Source organism: Lemur catta, chromosome 25 (genome assembly GCF_020740605.2).
Source record: "Lemur catta isolate mLemCat1 chromosome 25, mLemCat1.pri, whole genome shotgun sequence".
Taxonomy (NCBI): domain Eukaryota; kingdom Metazoa; phylum Chordata; class Mammalia; order Primates; family Lemuridae; genus Lemur; species Lemur catta.
The window spans coordinates 11999587-12018917 of NC_059152.1; the positions used below are offsets into that span (position 1 = coordinate 11999587).

Below are 19331 nucleotides of genomic sequence, written 5' to 3' on the forward strand. Positions count from 1 at the left end.
TCGCTTAGAAAAACCTTCCAACTTGTAACAGACTTCGGAACACGCCTAACTCTGTCGGTGCGTCGTCCCCAGGTCGGTCCTCCCACGTGGCTTCCGACAGACCTTTAGCAAGTTATTTTAGTCAACACACCCTTAGAGGGTGCGGGGCCCAGGACAACCCAGGCCACCCCGAGATACCCGCTCTTGAAAGGAGGCTGGAGTGTCAGCATCGTTCACAGCCCCTGAGGGGTATCTCCAGTGACACGGATTTCAAACTGAAGCTTAGCGATGCCTGGAAAAGAACAGCGACCCCCTCCCCAAGGTCCCCACCCAAAGCATGGGCACACTGAGGCAGTGCCCGGTCCCCTGTCTGGTCAGCTCAGGCTGCGGTAGCAGAAAACCACAGACTCAGTGGTCTAAACAGCAAACATCTATTCCTCACAGTTCTGGAGGCCGGAAGTCTGAGATCCGGGCTCCAGTAGGTCAGTTCTTTTTTTTTTTTTTTTTTTTTTGAGACAGAGTCTCGCTCTGTTGCCCGGGCTAGAGTGAGTGCCGTGGCGTCAGCCTAGCTCACAGCAACCTCAGACTCCTGGGCTGAAGCGATCCTCCTGCCTCAGCCTCCCGAGTAGCTGGGACTACAGGCATGCGCCACCATGCCTGGCTAATTTTTTCCATATATACTTTTAGTTGTCCATATAATTTCTTTCTATTTTTAGTAGAGACGGGGGTCTCGCTCTTGCTCAGGCTGGTCTCGAACTCCTGACCTCGAGCGATCCTCCCGCCTCGGCCTCCCAGAGTGCTAGGATTACAGGCGTGAGCCACCACACCCGGCCCCGTAGGTTGGTTCTTGAGCGGGTCACAAGCGAGTTCTCACTGTGTGAGTCCCCGCCAGAGCTGGGTGTTAAAAAGAGCCTGGCATCTTCCTCCCTCCCCTCTCGCTGCCTCTCTCCCCACGATCTGCACACACCGGCTCCCCTTCCCCTCCCGCCAGGGTGGGAGCTCCCTGACGCCCTCCCCAGGAGCTGGTGATGCCATGCCTCTTGTATAGCCTGCAGAACCGTAACCAAATGACCTTCTTTGTAAACCGTCCAGCCTCAGGGTTCCTTTGCAGCCACACAGACAGACTACGGACGTGCCTCCTGGCGTGGGCACACAGAGAGCTCTGCTGTGCCGTCCTCTTTGCGCAGGGGCGTTAACCCCATCGCAGAGCGCCACCCTCATGGCCTCATCTAAACCCGATTGCCTTCCAAACGCCCCGCCTGCTAGCATCAGCACACTGACGACAGGGCTTCGATGTATGAACATGAGGGGGACACGAACACTCAGAGCATCCTGCTGATCTGTACAGCTCTCCGTGGAGAGACCTGGTGTTTTGTTTTGTTTTTCTTCTCCTCTGCATTTCTAGCCAGCAGCACTGCACAAAGTAGGAGCCCCAGAAATGCTCCCTGGCCGAAGGCAAAGCAAAATGATTGCTTGGGAAGAGGCGCACGCAGAGTGGGACAGATCACAGCAGACCCGGCATCGCTGCCAGCACCTTCCCGGAGGAGCCCAGCAAGTTTGCTTTTGCCCCAGAGGCCCGGTCAGTGCGAGTCAGGCACCCTCTGCCCAGACCAGTGGCCAGCACAGCTCTGTCCCCAGCTGGTGCCGGCCTCCCGAGAGCCCAGCCCTCCCTGGAGCCTGCTGCTGACCCGCTTCCCGCTTGGCAAGAGCACCAAGGAGCTTGGCAAGGCATCCAAGGACAGAGTGGTTTTGAAGGAGATCTGTGACCTCAGGCTCACGCCTGGCTGAAAGTGGGACAATCTCACGCACAGCGGACACTGCATCCAGGCCCTCCAGACCTGCCACCTGATTTTCCTCTCTGCTGCTTCCCTCTGCCCATCTGCACAGGTCACCAGAGTGCAATTCCCGCCCCCTGGGCCAGTGGTGTGCTCAGCCGTGTGCGGGCCCCTGGGCCCTGGCCTGCTGGCCATGGGAGGGCCCCGGACGGGCACAAACCTCACCTTGTCTCCCACCCAGGTGCTTCATGTGTGAAATGATCACAAGTCACCTCTCCTCACTCGGGGGACGGCATTATGGAAATCAGACCTGATTATTCCAGTGGAAAAGGAGCGAAGGTTTTGGAGCGAAGGAACGACTGGGGTCTTTACTGGCAACGTGAGAGGTTTACAGCACATTGTACTTGGCTTCGGCTTTTGGAGACGCACGCTTCTTTTGTTTCCCACTGGGACAATTCGCAGAGTTAGCAGAAGACACTGAAAATCGTCCCCTTCTGGTCTGAAGGAAGACCCTGACGCCCGAGGAGGGAGATAGATCCGTTTGTCCCTGTGACAGGTGTCGATCACGCCAAATCCCTGGAAAGAATGGAAACATCTGGGCAGAAGATAAAAGTTGTTTTGTGGTTGGATGGATTTTAACGTGGATCAAAAAGCTGCAGTTTATAGCTTCCTGTGCCTTTGAGGTGAGGATTACATTCCTGCAGAGTCCCCGAGTTTGGACAGACGGCTTAAAACACGAGTGTTTCCTCGCTGGGCCGGGCCGGTGGCCTCCCAGGCCCAGCCGTCACCGCACCCGCCCTCGGGAGCAGCTCGTAGGTTCCCTAGAGACGCGGGCTCCTGTTCCCGCAGAGCCTTGCGCTCCTGCTTCAGACGGCGTTTTAGTGCGTGACGGCGCATCCTGTGAACACTCTGGGCTTGTGGGGTTCAAATCCTGGCTCTGCCACTATTAGCTGCGTGTCTTGGGGAGACACTTCATTTCTTTATTCTGTAGTGCCCACCCCCCCCCAACGTGAGAATGAGAGAAATAATAATCCTTACTCCACAAATGTCATTATTATTATTAATATAACCCACTCATTCCCCAATCCATCGGGGTCTGGCATCTATGACTGTGTCTAAGCCACCCGCTGGGACCCGCCTGTTTTCCGCTCACACAGCCTCTCAGGTGACCCTCCCGTGTTTGCCGTGGCCCTAAGTCAGCACCCTTGAAATTCGGTCCCTGTTGTTCAGCAGCAAGACTGCCCAGCAGGGCCACAGAAGGCTGGAGCCAAGGACTTAGAAGTGACACGGTCCAACTTCTCATTCTGCACACAAGGAACGTGAGCTCTAGCAACACGGTGAGGTGTACAGGGGCGCGGCAGTGTTCCCGTTCGTCACCGTTGATCCCCGCCAGGCGCAGAGACGCTCGGAGCACGCGGGACGCGCAGCGATGCTCACAACTGTTTACAGTCGCTTTTCTCTCTTTTCACCTGAGGCTTTCTGTGAACCTGTCCGAGACCCTATAGGTAATTAAAGGCCATTCCTGTTTGAGTGTAAAAGGGCCGGGCACTGGAGCGAACTGCTGTCCCCGGGCTTGAAGGGCGTGGGGCGTAAGACCCGTGCTAGTGCGTCTGGCCATTTGAGCGCGGCTATCCCGCCTACTGATGCTTGGGGGACACGGATCTCCTACGAGGCCTTCCCCTTGGCACTGTAAACCCCGCTGCTAAATGAGCAGAGACAGCTCCCGACAGGGCCCCCGGCACTGGAGTGCAGGGAGCGGGGCTTGGGTTCAACGTCGCCATGTGTGTGGGTGGAGGCAACGTCCAATTATTTAATATCTGATGAAGATCACGGCTTTAAGGGCACTCCAGAAAATTGAATCCCACGTATCCAAACGAGCTCCCACTGTTCTCTCTCAAACACAGCTCTGACCATGTCATTTTTCCACTGGACGATGTCCCCCACCCGCTTCCTGCGGAGTCAGGGTGCAGCGCTTGGCTCCGTACCCAGGCTGCCCCCGCTGCTGCCCCTCCAGCAGCACCGCCCGGCCCGTCCACACGGCGCCCAGCCTTCGGCCAGACGGGGTCTGTCCCACCTCCCCGCCCTGCCTTGGCCCTGGTGGTCCCTCCTGACTCCCACGCTCCCTCTCTCCTGCTTCCCTATCAAGCCCCACCCGGCTGCCAAGACCCCTCCCAAATGCCCCCCTTCCTGAAGCTCTTGTCCCCTTCCCCAGTGGAGTGTGCCCTCTGAACCCCCAAGGCAAGGCCTGGCCTCCACGACGTGTCTCTGTCTTGGACAGGTGGCCCAGGGAGCTGCACCGGATCCTTGCCCTGCCGCCCGGCCCACCCGGGGAGCCCTGCCTTACCCTAAGTTTTGCACATGGCGCCTGACATGTGCAACACACGCCATAAATATTTGTGTCAGCGAATTGGTTTTGCTCTAGATTTTTGTCTGACTAGCTGCCCCGAGCTATCTGAGTCTCAATCCTCCTCCCACTGGGTGTAATTAAAACGGCCATGTGGTCAGTGCAGACGCGCTGCCTCTGGGGCACGAGCCCCACACGGTCCTGGGCACCGGGAGTCTGGCCTTGCTCTGCGGACTGACATGCTTCTTACGGCCTCTGGGTGTTAACTGTTTCTAGCTTAATTGCCCCCCCGATCGGGCCCAAACTTTGTCCCACCAGACAGAACTTCTGAGGTCGCCCCACTCCGTCTCCGCTGCAGACAAGAGGGCTCCTCCGTCCCACCCGGCCCTGCTCTCACCCTTTCCCGAGCAGCCCGCCGGCAGCTGGGACAGCCCTGCCCGGTGGCAGCCCCTCGCCCCGCAGCAGAGAGCAGCTCTGTTTCCTGAGTCTCCTCTCAGCTGCCCTGGGAGCAGGGAAAGGACCGGGGCAAGGCCGGTGCTGAGATGACTTGGGACAGACCCCTCCCATGAGTAGTGATGGCCGGACCTCCCAGATTCCCCACCCCACAGTCAGCTCCCAGGCTCCAGTACCAGCCCTGCGCATCCAGGTGGCAGAGACTTTGCTCCGTGGGGCATGACGGATGGATGCTAAGGGTGGAGAAGTCCACTTAGGGAGGAACCAGCTCAGGACTGGCTAGAAGGGGAGCAGTGGTGGGTGTCAGACCCCTGCCATGTAAGGGTGGGGTCACAGGCGGAGGGCCTGCCTCCCAGGAAGCAGAAGAACTGGGATCCAGGGGCTGACCCAGGCAGCCTGTCCCTCCAGCGGCTGTGGCCCAGTGTTAAGGTGGAGTCCCCGAGGGCAGGGGACTCCAGCTCAGATAAGCTCCGTCCCACCGGCTCCCTGTGGTTGGGCTGCAGAGTCAGTAGGGAGGGAGGTGGGATTTGAAGGGGACTCCCTAGACGCTAGTCCAGCATCCTGTTCAGTGCACGGAAGCTCCTCCAACTCCCAGAACCTCTGCCGAGCCACGGCCACAATGCTGTCCACCCCGAAGAATTAGTTGTCTTTGAAGATGCTGCCACCCCTCACTGTCCCCAAGCAGGCTGGTGCAAAATGACAGGATACTCTGAAAGGATCCCCCTTTCCTCAAACCCCTGGCTCACTCTGTTGTAGGTTCCAAGGTGCATAAGTTTCTAATCACTTCTGTAGCAAGTCACAAGGAACTTTAGTGACCTAAAACAACACAAATCTATTATCTTACAGTTCTGGAAGCCAAAAGTCCCAAATGAGTCTCACAGGGGTAAAATCAAGGTGTCGGCAGGGCTGGTTCCTTTTCTGGCTGCTAGAAGTCACCCGCATTCCCTGGCTTGTGGCTTCTTCCTCACATCTTCCTCCTCTCATGCTGTGGTCTGAATGTTTGTGTCCCCCAAAATGCATGTGTTGAATCCTCACCCCCAAGGTGATGGTATTAGGAGGTGGGACCTTTGGGGGTGATCAGGTCATGAGGATGGAGCCCTCTTGAATGGGATTAGTGCCCTTATAAAAGAAACCCCAGAGAGCTCTCCCACCCCTTCTACCACATGAGGACACAGCAAGAAAGCGTCATCTGTGAATTAGGGGACAGCACCCACTAGGCACTGAATCTGCCAGTGCCTTGATCTTGGACTTCCCAGCCTCCCCAGACCTGTGGGAAATAAATCCCTGTTGTCTATAAGCCATAGCCTACAGCAGGCTGAACGGACTAAGACGTTTTGTGTCTGTCCTCATGGCTCCTACTACTGACTACTGACCTCCTGCCTCTCCTACAGGGACCCTGTTGGTGACAGCGGGTCCAGCTAAGCAACGCAGGAAAATCTCCCCGTCTCGAGATCTTTGACTTCATCGCATCTGCAGAGTCCCTTCTGTGATGTGAGGTGACATTCACAGGTTCTGGACGTCCCTGGAGCCTATCACTGAGCCTGCCACAACTGGCAATTGAAGTTAGCCTTGTCTAGAACCTCATTCCACGTGTGAGCGTGGTTCCACGTGGTTCCACGTGTGCTGCCTCAGAGAACTACACACTCACTGAGGTTGTGTTGGATTCTCCCAGCGTCACTCTCCCGGCCCAGAGCCCGAGCTGGGCCACGGGACTCACTGTCAACGGTGCCTGATGGAGGGTCCGTGTCCGCCTGGATCGTCAGGCTCTGTGCTGGGAGATGGGGGAGTCATCAGGACAAGAACCACCCACAGAACCAACATCCACTCCACAGAGATTTACCCCGAGCCCAGAAGGGTGGGTCTTGGTGAGAACAGCGTCTTTCTTGTGCCACAGGGTGAAGCTCCGGCTATCTGGACCCAGCCACAACCTGATTTGGTGGCCTTTCCTCTCCCATGGTAGGACAGGATCAACAGCAGCTGGTGACTTCTAGTCAATAGCAACAGCGATAGCAATTGACAAGTTACTAAGTGCTGAGCTCTTTACTTGTCCAATTTAGTTGATTTCTCACAACCTCTCTGGGAGGTGCCATATTATCCCCATTTTGCAGAAGAGAAGACTGAGGCTCAGTAAAGTGAAGTAATTTGCTCAAGGCCACACAGCTAGTAAGTGGTGAAGCCAGGACTCAAACCTAGGTTTTTCTGAATCCATAGGCCATGGTTTTCGTACTCCCTTGTACTGCCCTTCAGATACTTAACCAACATGGAGGGGACACAAACCCTGATTCTCCCTCCAAATCTCTCAGAGGCAGGGCTGACGGGCTGGGACAGCCTCTCATCTTCTGGCTGCATCTTGACTCTTCTGCATGCTCAGGCAGGGCTGCCTGTCTGCTGGAAGTGAATTCATCAGACCTGACTGTCCATTCCATTAAGGTTTTGAATGTGCAGCTGCCTGGGGACCCGCCACAGGCACTTCCCAAATGTTGACAAAGCAACGTCACTGTCAGCCTGGCTAGTCGCTGCACCACAGCAGCCCAACCACAGGAGGAGGGGACGCTGACCACCACCTCCTTCCCGCTCCGTCCCGCACACAGGGGACGCATATTGGGAAAGGCAGCAACAGCAAGAGTGTCTCTGATAGCAGTGCGACCCCATTTAACACAGGTCCCAATGCCATGGAGGGGTGGAAGGGATCAGGTGGACTCAGGAATGAAAGCCACCTTCGTTGAACAGTTTTAACTTAAAAGCTTTCCCTGGGTCCCACCACCCATGACACCCAACAGACCCCCAAAGGAGCAAGAAATCAGACAGATGACAGCACAGATCTTGCCTGCTTTGCCCCGATAACCCTGAGGCCTGTGCCCCAACTGAAACAAGACATTCTGAGAACCAGAGGAGCCTCGGGAAGTTCCCCATGGAGCACATGAGGACAAAATAGCAGGAATCACTCAAGCAACTATTTGAATTTTGATTGAATTTTCCCGATAAAAGGTAATTTTCCACGGGTCTCTGGAGTTTCTGCATGTCTTGCAAGTGAGGCTCTGACTGCTGTTCATTCTGCTCTGTTTCCAAGGGTATTTGTGTAGAGGACAGCCGGGGAAGACAGAGATGGTGTCTCCCTTGGGACCGAAGGGCTCCGTGCTTACCGTCCTTTATAAAAGATTTGGGCTTGCTAAGCCCAGGGTTCCTTTCCTGCAATGCAACCTACACTATGTTCAGGTATCACCTGGCCTTTTCACAACACTTTATGGGAACCGACCCAAACATGCTGATTCTCTGGCTACAGCTATTGCTGTGAGTAATAAACTGTTCTTCATCTCTGACTCAGGAGTCTCCCGTCTTCTGACTGCACCCATGCAGGCTAGTTAGCTGCTGGTAAGCAAGCTAAAATCCCAGACCGCTCGCAGTTCCCGACACCACACCCCCCAGCAGGGCCTTGTCCTGACTTCCGCCTCTGTGCATTGCCACAATCCCAGTAGGCTGCAGGTGTGCAACCCTGCCGGGTAGGCGGGGCTGGGTGAAGGGCCAGCATTCATCAGTGATAGCTGCAGACACTTCAGTGAAGGAAACCAGTTTGGAAGGTCAAAATCACACCCTCCAAACAAGCTGACGGTGGGTGTTGATGTTCACGTGAAACACGTGAAGCGTGATGAATGATTGCACTGCTACACCAGCCTCAGTTGTCATGCTGGAGTGTCTTCATTGTCCACTGGCAGGGAGCTGTAGCACGTCCCAATAACCGGGAAGATCCCTGAGCCTTGATCCCAACATTTCCAAGCAGCACTCAGTGTTTGTAACAGGGACGGGGGCACTGCTCAGGAGTAGCCGACTAGCTTAACGCAATCTTCCAGAGGATTCTAGTCCTCTGGGGCTTTGTTCAAACACACTACTTGTTTGCTTATTTGTTCATCTATTTATTTCAAAAGGGGCTTAAGGCAGTTTGCAAAGGTCTATAAAATTCAAGAGATCGCAACTTAAAAGAAAGAAAAACAGCTCCCCAGAGCAGAGTGAAGACCCCTGGCAGCTGGGTGAGATGGACAAAACGGTCACGGGCCCTGCTGGTGCCCTCCTGCTGGGGACAGCGCAGGACAACCGAGAAATGCAGAGGGAGGACAGAGGGGCTCATCGGTAGACTCGACACGGCTCGGGAAAGAATCGGTGCACTTAGGGAGGTCGATAGAAACTATGCAAATTGTAACACAAAGAGAGAAAAAGAGTAATTAAAAAGAAGAAAAACAGAGTATCCGAGAACCGTGGGAAAATACCAAGCAATCTAACATACGTGTCAGTGGAATTCCAGAAGGATAAGAGAGAGAGAAGGAGGGAGAACAGAGCAGAAGAATGATCTGAACAGACAGTAGACAAGAATTTTCCTAAAAAAAAAAAAAAAGATACCAAACCAAAAGTCCAGGAAGCTCAGAGAACCCCAGCAGGAAGTGAATGCACCCCTGCTGCCTCTCCCTCATCTGAGTCCCTGTCCCTGTAGCCCAAACTGCTGGAGGAGCCTCAGACTATCTTCCTGCCTCCACCCTTGTCCCCCGCCAGCCACTTTCCAAATAGCAGTCAGAGTGCTGTCTCAAAGAACAGACATCATGCCCCAACTTAAAGCCTTCAGTCGTCATCCGTGGAACTTACGACTAAACCCAAACTGTTCCCGTGGCCTGTGGGCCCTGAACCCTCTGGCCCCGCCTAGCTCTCCGCTCCTGCCACTCACGCATCTACAACATTCCAAACACGCCACTCATTTGCATCCTTCAACATGCCAGGCCTCACTCACCCCGGTTCCTGGCTCTCCCTGGGCCATGTGCAACCTTCAGAACCGCGCGGGGCTGGCCCCTTCCCATCCAGTCGTTAAGTCTTAGCTTGAACACGTCCCCCTCAGAGATGCTTGTTCAACCTGCCCGCCAAGGAAGTTCGCCTAAGTATTTTTTTAACCATGTTATTTTTACTTCCATCTTAGTACTTATTACCACCAGAAATTATCCAGCTTATTTATTTGTTTGTTTACTTGATTATTTTCTTTCTCCTGTGACTAGATTTATGCTCTTTGAGGGAAGAGAACAATTCCTTCTATGGCCTCGGTGTTTCAAACAGCACCTGATGGGATTCAGGCGGTCAAGACATTCATTGACTGAATAAGTAATTAGGTGAATTGAAGAATAAATAAATACTCATTAGTGGCATGAGCTCAGAAAAAGGATGTAATAGAATAGTCAGGGGCATGGTCAGTGTTTATGTTCTTCCAGTAAATGCTAGAGATGATTTTTAGTTACATAGTTACACAGCTCAGCTGATAGTAAAACCAGCCATATGGCAACAAATAATTTGAGTGATGGTGACGTCTCAGTTCCTCATTTTCAGAGGCCTGTCATTTCTGATTATTCATATCTAATTGGTTTCCTGGCTTTATAGATATCACCCAGAATCAAACTATAAACGAGGATTGGAAGATTGGGTAAATACAAGTATTTACCTAAATTTCCTAATACAACCTTGACCTAGTTTTACATGACATGTGAGTAAGGCCCAGCCCCTTCCTCTGCAGTGAGTGCTGGCAGATGTCACCATTCTTGTCTTACATGCACGTCATTGAGACACCGTCCCCCCTCCTGGGTTCCCTGGCCCCATCTCACCTTGCCCTGTCCTATGGCTCCTCCCTTACTCTCTCTTTTCTCCAAACCATGTCCCCCTCTGTAGCCATAGGTGAAACCGAGGGACAGTGCTAGTGATATCTTAGGTCCCCTCCATCCCTCAAACTCTTTGTCTTATTTGTCCTAAACAGGTGCCTTGGCTCCCCTCATCCCATCTTTGATTTCCTGTTCCAACTACCTCATTCTAGCTGGGACTATAGGCGCACACCACTGTGTCCAGCTCATTTTTTTCTATTTTTTTAGTAGAGATGGGGTCTCGCTCTTGCTCAGGCTGGTCTCAAACTCCTGAGCTCAAGGGATCCTCCTGCCTCAGCCTCCCAGAGTGCTAGGATTACAGGCGTGAGCCACCGCGCCTGGCCCTGTCCCTACTTTTTTAGAGTAGCTGTCAGCTAACCCTCTATTCCTTCCGTGCATAATTACTCTTCAGCTGATGCCGTGGCCATCTGTCATGGTTTAGATATGCACACAGCATTCTGCTGCATTTTTACAGTTATTCAAAATGTACACTGAGGAATGACAAAGGGCCATTTGTTACAAAATCATCTCACAACTTGCTGTGCAAGTTTAGCAAGCTCTTTCATCTCAAGTTTCCTCATCTGCAAAATGAGGAGGCAGCAATTTGTTAGAAAACAGCCAACCCTAGAAAATAAAAATTAAAAATTCCTCACAATTTTTGCTGGAAAGAGCTTTGCAAAAGAAAATTCCAAATGGGGAGGGATGAATTTGTTAAAGCTCCTTCCCAATGTCTGTCTGGATTCTCTGCTCCTCTTTAGGTGCCCTGATTGTGACTGTCATAACCTCTGCCACTATCTAGACAGACCCTTCAATGTGACTAAAGAGTGGATGGTGTGCTGGGCGTGGTAACTCACGCCTGTAATTCCAGCACTTTGGGAGGCCGAAGGAAGAGGATTGCCTGAAGCCAGGAGTTCAAGACTAGCCTGGGCAACATAGCAAGACCCTATCTCTACAAAAAAATTTTTAAATTAACTGGACATTGTGGTACACGCCAATGGTCCTAGCTAACTGGGGAGACTGAGACGGGAGGATCACTTGAGCCCAAGAGTCGGGGGCTGCCGTGAGCTACGATGATGCCACTGCACTCCAGCCTGGGCAAGACCTCGTTCCTTGTCTCTAGGGGAAAATAAAAGAGTGGATAAAGTACTCTCTTTGCTGGTTTATAGAACTCAGACACAAACTACAATAAAATTCAAGATGCAAACAGCAAATAGGTTTCTTTTCAATCGTAGGAAAGGAGCAAAAAGCATTTGTCTAGAATTCCGTTCTCCTCAGGGCCCTGTGCTCTAACACAGAGGTTCATACAGCTTTACAGATACTTCCCGCCCCTCAGATACTCCGCCCGTCTCTGCGTCAGGTGGTTTTTGAGCACCATAGGGTCTCCCAGCACCCAGAATTTGCTTAACCTAAAGATCCAGGTTGGTGCCCAGGGTAATCTAATTCATAGCTCTGAGACCTGCTAGAGTGCATTTACTGGGGGGACACACCCACTTCTCAGATGACTTGCAGTGACAGTCATGGGCCCAGCACCCTGGGCCCCCCAAAGTGGTCCCATTAGGGTTTTTCAAACCTTCATGTACATGCAAATCACCTAGGATCTTGCTAAAATGCAAATCCTGAGTCAGTAGAACTGCTGTGGGATTTAAAATTCTGCATTTCCAACAAGCTCCTAGGTGATGTTGATTCTGCAGGGCAGCAGATCACACTTGGAGTTACAAGGTCAAAAATTCAAGTTTTGGGATTCTTGCCTTCTTTCCTCAAACCCACTTTTTGTTTCCCAGATGTGTGGCATGATAAGGAAAGCATGCTTCTAAAAAACAAAAAAAGCATTTCAAATGGCGTAACATAAGCATTCTTTGTAATGTTGTTCCTGAATAACTGACCCGCTTGGAATGAAATCTCAGCATAGGTCAGGGCTACAGCCAAGGAGGCTCGGAGACAGAGGTGAGGCTGGCACAGAGATGGACATGACTTTGCAGCCTATGGTGATGGGTGCTGGCTCCTCTTCCCAGGGCTCTGCGCAGATTTGCCATTGGTTCTTAGCCAGTTTGGGGCAGATGGGACAGAAGAGAGCCTAGGCACTTCTTTTTCCAGAACTGCAGAGTTGGTGAAAGATTGAACTTCTCAACAATTCAGGCTTCCACTCAGAACGAGCACATTCCCATGCCACACGTTCTGAGAGCCCTGACGGATTTCTGTGCAGGTTGGACTCTGCAAAGCCTCCGCGTAGAGCCCGCGGCTGGCACGCAGCAGTCAGCCACAGAGCTGCAGACGCCAGGCCTCCCAGAGCTCGCCAAGCACTTCTCTCCACCGGACTCTCTCTGCCCACCCAACCCCACTCCAAAATGCTCAGGTGGACCCGCCAGCCTTTGTCTTTTCACGGCCCTTAAAACCCAAGAGGGGATAGCGTGTAAAATAGCTGTACATGTTAAATCAGTTTTTGAGGGAAGGCAAATCCCTAAATAGTAGTTAAAAATATAAAAATCTGAATATTTGTGATCCTCTTTTAAAAAATAGTTCTAACAATAATGTAATCAATCTAGCAAAAAATAATTACTAGAAACAAGACAATCCACCTTATTACTATTCCCTATGGTCCCCATCCACGTGTATTTTTCATTACTTGCATACTTTTGCTACTGGGAAAAAATAGGTATCATCTTTATGAAAGATCATTTGGAAACATTAATTAGATGTCTTAAAGTCAGGTATCCTTGAAACAGCAATTCCATATCTAGAGGTTTAACTAACCTAAGGAAATAATTAACAATGTAGGCATAGATTTACCTAGAAAAATGTTTGTAATAGCAAAAGACTTAAATCAACCTAAAGTTTGGCATTAGGGAGTTGATTAAATAAAATGATAAATCCTTAATGACAGAACGGCATACAGCCATCACAAATGATGTACATTAATTGTCAGTAGAGATATTTATATCATATTATGAAAGGAAAACAGGCAGTTTCAAAACAAGTGTACAGTAGAATTTTAGAAGGAAAAACTCCAAAGTGGTAGAAATGTCTTCTCTGCAAATTGGGATTTGGAAATGATACTTAATTTCTCCATTTCTACATCTATAATTCTAATTTTTAACAATGAGTATTTATTGCTTGCTAAGGTAAAAAGGTGTTTTTAGAGAACTACAAATATTAAAATATGTAGAGCCAGACATGGTGCTCTGCTCCCATTGTCCCAGCTCCTCAGGAGGCTGAGGTGGGAGGATCGCTTGAGCCCAGGAGTTCAAGCCCAGCCTGGGCAACATAGACTCCATCTCTAAAAAAATTAAAAAACTTTTTAAAAAAATACACCTATGATCATAGTGCAGCTACCATTACATTTCAGCCTTTGTCGTTTATGTGTTATTCTTTTAACGGAGGAGATTTTTGCTCTGAGACTTAAAAAGCTAAAATACCTCTTTTACAAAATAAGGTCAGACAGGGTGCTGGGAGGCCATCTGCCCTTTGGCAGAACCTCAAGACGTGGAAATGAGCGGAACTCGCATCTTTCCTGAGTTTTCCAGGCCACACCGTCACCCCCTTGCTCTCACAGGGTGAAGTAATTCTGAGACGCTGGTGAGATTTTCTTTTCACGCTCTTCTGTGCTCCCTGGCTCTCAACTCCTGAAGAAGGGCTTAGCTAGCATCCCATAACCTCAGCTCAGGGGTCAGCTTCTGCCCATGCTAATTCAGGGCCAACCATCTGTACCCAGCAGGTCAGAGTCACCCCTGAAGCAGGAGATACTGACATTGACATTCTGTGACACATCATGCTAAGGAAGAGCTATGGCCCAAGGTGACCCTTTCCCCCTGGCTTTGGGAAAATACAAGACTCCATAATCAAGCTACAAAAAGATGAAATCTCTCCTGGACAGCTACCTTTCCCTGTCCTATTTTTCACAACACACAAAACTTCACATCAGAAGTTCTTTGAAATGGTTCATCTTCTCCCAGGAGAAGCAGCACGTAAAATTTTGTTTCACCAAGACCTAAAGTTTTTTACACTGTTTTTAAAAGGTGATGGTAAATCTTGTTTTAAAATAGATTTCAGTGTCACGCATATGTCTCTTTACCGAAGAATCTCTAATCAAAAGGCAAGTTGCAGTCACACCAGAGAGGAATTAAAGCAAGGCTTTCATGAAGCTTTTCCAATCACAAGAATGTTTCTGTCCCAATTCTATTAATAGTTCTGGGAGTGCAGTGAGGCTTTGCCGTGGATTCTGGGATTTTTAGATAATAACAAAAAAAAAAAAAAAATTCCAGAGATTTAAAGTTTTACTGAAGAACTTAAATTGCCAAGAATGGGAGTCTGAAATGGAGGGTTCTAGGTTGTCTTTCGAAAGCAGCCGCCTGCACAGCTGACGTGGTGGGCAAGGTGCCCAGCCACAAAGCAAGACCTCGTGTTCACACTAGGCTCCCTCGTTTGTCTTTTCTTTTGATCACCAGCCCCTCGTTGAGATGCTCATACTAAGCGCTCGATAATTTCCCTTTCTTTAGAAAACAACAGCACCTGCTGAAGGAGAACAGCAGAGCTTCTAGTCATTCTGGAAAACAGGTGTTCACAAAAGCATCTCAGAGTGTTCCTGCGGGATTGGGGAGGATGTCTTAGCTCCCTGAAGCAGCATCACTAGACAGAAACTGAGACACTAGATCCTACGTACTCCTATCCCCACAGGTGACATACATCACATGTGCTTCCCAGACCTCACAGCTTTGCATTGTGGGTTGAGGACACACATTTTTATAAAACTGCTGCTGATACTGAGCCAGGGATGACCAGCGATTTTCCTTGCATGCCCTTGGCTCTTGAAACCGAAGCTCATTATCCAACTCACTTTTCCACGTAAGACACTTAATTTCTCTTATGATTGCAAATTCTCAACTATTAATATCTTTGGTCTCCACACTTCTCTAATTCTGACCATTTGAGTGGCAACACCTAGAATTAGTTTTGGCCCTCTAGGCTGTGAAAACTGAAGTTTGCAAAAGCTGAATGGGAGATACAGAACCTGCACTTCTTGTCTTGGTAATTGATCACAGCCTCTTTGCAAATGATTTATTTGTAAAATGATGTCTATTCACTGAAAAGATGAAATAAGTACGGCAACTACAATTATCGTGAAGCAATATGCAACCAAATGTCATATGAATGATAACTAATTCAAGGCAGACATTCTGATTCAGCTCAAAGCTATTGTAGACTCAGCATAAACAATGTCAAAAATTGCCAGCTCATGTTTTCTCCAGGTAACCAAGTCAATGAGGCCAGATAAGCGCTCTTTGCTGCTGTCCTATAGCTTTCTGCAGGTTCATTGGTTGTAAGTGTGAGGACCATACAAATAATAATTTAATGTTATTTATTAATAACATTTAATGTTATTTATTAATAACATTTAAGGTACTGTGCTAGAAGCTAAACATACAGTATTATACCTAATCCTTACCACAATTATCTGAGTCAGATATTATTTTCAATGGCGTTAAAATTGTGCCTAAACCCATACAGCTCGTAAATTACAAGCCCTAAGATTTGGATCCAGGCCTGTGTAACCGTAGAGCAGGGTTTCTCACCAGAGGCACTCTGACATTTGGGACTGGATAATTGTTTTGCGGAGTTTTCCTGTGCATTGTAGGATGTTTAGCAGCCCCCCTGCTCTCTACCCACTAGATGCCAGCGGCACTCCCTAGGTGTGACAACCAAAAATGTCTCCAGACATTGCCAAACATGTGGGAGGGGTTGGGGTGGGTTGTGCAAATCAGCCCCAATTGAACCTGCTCTAGAACTAGGGGTTTGACTCCAGATTTCTCTTCCTATCTATTACGCAAATTTTCCTCTCAGAGGTGGATTTCTAAAGTGTTCCCACTTTTTTCGAATTAATTTTAAAATGTTAAGTTATAATAACAACATGTGTTCATCGTAGCAAATGAAACTATATGCAGTCATCATATATGAACAACAAATCTATACAGGCAAGCTTAGTATCTCAGTCTCTTCCTCTTCTCACGTGTGCTCCTCTTTTTGCCTGTTTCCAGTTGGATGACACAAGACAGCCTTGGCAAATTGCTTTATTTTCTTGTGTCTCTCCCCCCCAACCCAAATGCATATTTCTGGCTGGGCTGTTTGGAGAACGCTTGCCCCTTCTGGGCTGCAAGTTTATTGGCAAGAGCACAGTGCATGATAAAGTGTCTGAACGTGCAGGTGCAGGCAGGGGCCCTAACTGGGGATTCTAACTCTGCCAGGCCTGTCTCAGGGATCCCTGGAGTTAAAAAAACCGACCTCGGTCTTGTGCTGGGTCCAACCAAAGACCTAACCAGTTTGCCGGCTTCTCTCTTTTTCCCAGTGGCAGATACAAGGACACCTTGCCGGCGTAAGTTGCTGAGCGGCAGAGGGAAGAGGGCTTCTGCCTGCCCTTACACAGAAAGGAGCCCGCAGGGTAACTTACTAGTCAGACGTCGGGAGCAAAAGAGCGCTGCGTCTGCGTTTTCGGTGCCCTTTGTGTACAATCCTAAAATCTCAAGTGAGAGGGGACCCAGTAATCATTTTCCCCTACCCTTTCCATCCTCAGCATCCATTGTTTGTCAAATGACTGATTGATGGAATGAATGAATGTGTGGGCTAATTCCTGCTTGACCCTCTGCCAGCCCTGCAAGGAAGAGGCCAAGAACTTTTCTCCTCCAACCCTCTTGCTTGGCACCCGTGCCCCCAGGCCCTGCCCAGCAGGCGCTCACCTTGTGCTGTTTCCACATGGCCCCCAGCGGCTTCACCTCGTGCTTGCCGTGCCTGCCCTCTTCCAGGCACAGGTAGCACACCGGCGTGCGGCAGCTCACGCAGTACATGCTGTAGTTTTCCATTTCATGTTCGGGGCACGTGGGGAACTTGCGGGCCGCGCTGCCCCCAGCGGCCCCGGCGCCTCCAGGGCTCTTGCAGCCGCTGCCTCCGCCGGGGGCGCCCTGGACTGCGCTGGAGGGCGCGGGGGCCGCCTCTGCGGGCGCGGGCGCGGGCGGCGGCGGCGGCGGCACCAGGCGATGCTTAGCGAAAGGTCCCCGGGAGGGATGGCACTTGAGCTGGCAGGCAGCGCAGTAGAGCACGTCGCACTGCTCGCACAGCGTGGCGGCCGGCTCTGGAGGGGTGCGGTCGCACAACTGGCAGATGGCCACGGCCGCGGCAGCGGACGCCCCCGCCGCGGCCCCGCGGCCCTGCTGGTACCGCTGCACGATGGCTTCGAGCAGCCGATTGCGCTGGAAGCCGCGCAGGCCGCGGTGGTCCAGGGAGGCGCTGCGGTGGCACTGCGGGCATGTGATGGAGCTTGAGGACGAGGACAGCGTGGAGCAGGCGGCGCCCCGGGCCGCGGCGGCCGAGGAGCCGGGTGGCGCGGGCACCATGGGCAGCACGCGAACCCCGTTGGGGGACTTGAGGCTCGGGGTGTAGGACCCATAGCCGCTGTCTGTCTCGCTGTACAAGCTCAGCTTGTCCGCGTGGTCTCCGCCACCTGCCGCGCCGCCGCCCAGGCCGCCAGCCGCGCTCCCGCCTGCACCGCTGCTGGCCGCGCCGGCCGCCGCGTCGTGGTCCAGCGGGGCAGCGGCGGCGGCGCCTGCGGGCAGCCCCGAGCCCCGGGAAAGCAGCAGCGGCTGGGGCAGGTGCTGCTCGCCGTCCGGGGTCTGCACCGCGATGGTGCGGGCGCAAGGCAGGCAGACGTTGTGGGAACAGGGCAGGATGATGGGCTCCCGAAACAGGGATCCGCACACGGGGCACTTGAGCTCTTCCTCCATCGCGCCGCCGCTGCCCGCGCTGCTCGGGGCTGGAGGGGACCGGCCGGGCTCCCGACAGGGGCAGCGGAGGACACGCCTGGTTAGCACCGGTGACACGCGGGCGGGGGCATCAGGAGGGCGTGACTACTTCACGCCGAGGGGCACGCCCCTGTCTCTGTCCGGTGGCCACCGCCCTGCGATGACTGGGGCAAGAGAAGGGAGGGGGCCTCACCTCCTGCCCGCGGGGCTCCTGCACCCGCGGCTTCCACCTGCGGCGGGGTCCAGCGCCGGCCGCCCTCGCGGGGGCCTGCGAGGCGCGGGAGGTGATGAATCAGGACAGGCGCGCGCCCCTCGCCGCGCCAGGACCGGCGGCCGGGCTGCTGTTCTGCAGCTCTCAGCCCCTCGGCTCCGGTGGGCGACACTCCCAGGCCCCCTTTTGTCCCCGCCCCGCCCACTACCGGGCGAGTGGCCGGTGGGCAGCAGGCGCAGGCCGCGGCGGGGCGGGGATCAGCACCAAGCGGCGGCGGACAGCGCCCGCGACCGGCGGCTGGGCCGGAGCTGCGCTCCCGGGGACGGCCGGGCCGCCACCCGCGGGGCCTCGTGCTCGGTGCGGGCGGCCCGGAGCCCGCGCTGGCCCTCCTCGGCGGCTGCGGCCCGACTGACCCGCTTCCCGGGATCCCGGCGGCGGCTCCTGCGGCGCCCCTGACCTTGGCCGCGCGACGCCGCGCAGGCGGGGGAGGGCGAGCGCGGCTGCCGGGAATCCCCTCCCGCCCCCGCCCCGCGCCGCGCCGCGCCGCGGAGTAGTAATTTCCCGGGCAGGGAGCGGTGGGGGAGGGGACGGCGGAGGCGCCGGCTCCGCGAATGGGCGCTCGCCGCTTGCTGCTGGGGGATCGAGGGGCAATGCTAAGGGCCTCGCAGAGAGGATCATTGTTAATAACGAGCCGTTATTTGGAAGGAAATTGCATCTTGAATTAGCACAACGCCCCTCCCGCCCCGCCCCTGCCATCGTCTCCCGCGCCCCCGCCCACCGCCACGCAGGGTGAAACGGGGCTCTGCAGCGCCAGCCGTTCAGAAAGGGACAGGCACCTGCTTGGACAGTCGCTTCCTAAAACGATGGCAGAACAAAAAAATGCGAGTCACAAAATGTCGCCAGGCTGAAGTCACAGGGTGAGGTTTTATTCGTGAATTAAACCACGAGCCATTGTGTCTCTGCGTTCCGTGCCCGTCTGCGGCGCTCGGTGCGGTGCCCAGGCCGGGCGAGGACGCGCGGCGGGTCACGCTCGGGGCTCCCCGGCGGGCGCGAGGACGCGCGCGTGGCCCCGGCCCTCGAACCGAGACCCGCCCGGCCCGGCCCCGCCCCAGCCCGCCGCGG

The 19331-nt window shown here is 53.0% G+C and overlaps 1 protein-coding gene across 2 annotated transcripts in view; it reads right to left on the reverse strand.

Moving 5' to 3' along the window:
* Positions 1-17980, reverse strand: part of TRIM67 (tripartite motif containing 67) — a 33407-nt gene extending 15427 nt beyond the window's left edge. Inside the window, exons 1-3 of one of the 2 annotated variants that reach the window (XM_045537287.1) lie at positions 17860-17980; positions 17231-17739; positions 16940-17161 (exon numbers count right to left, since the gene is read on the reverse strand). In XM_045537287.1, the coding sequence (XP_045393243.1) occupies positions 16940-17161; positions 17231-17739; positions 17860-17980 (852 nt within the window). Of the gene's footprint in view, positions 1-16939 lie in introns of both variants that reach the window. The other variant, XM_045537286.1, reaches the window with a different exon arrangement.
* Between the last annotated feature and the right edge of the window lie 1351 nt (positions 17981-19331).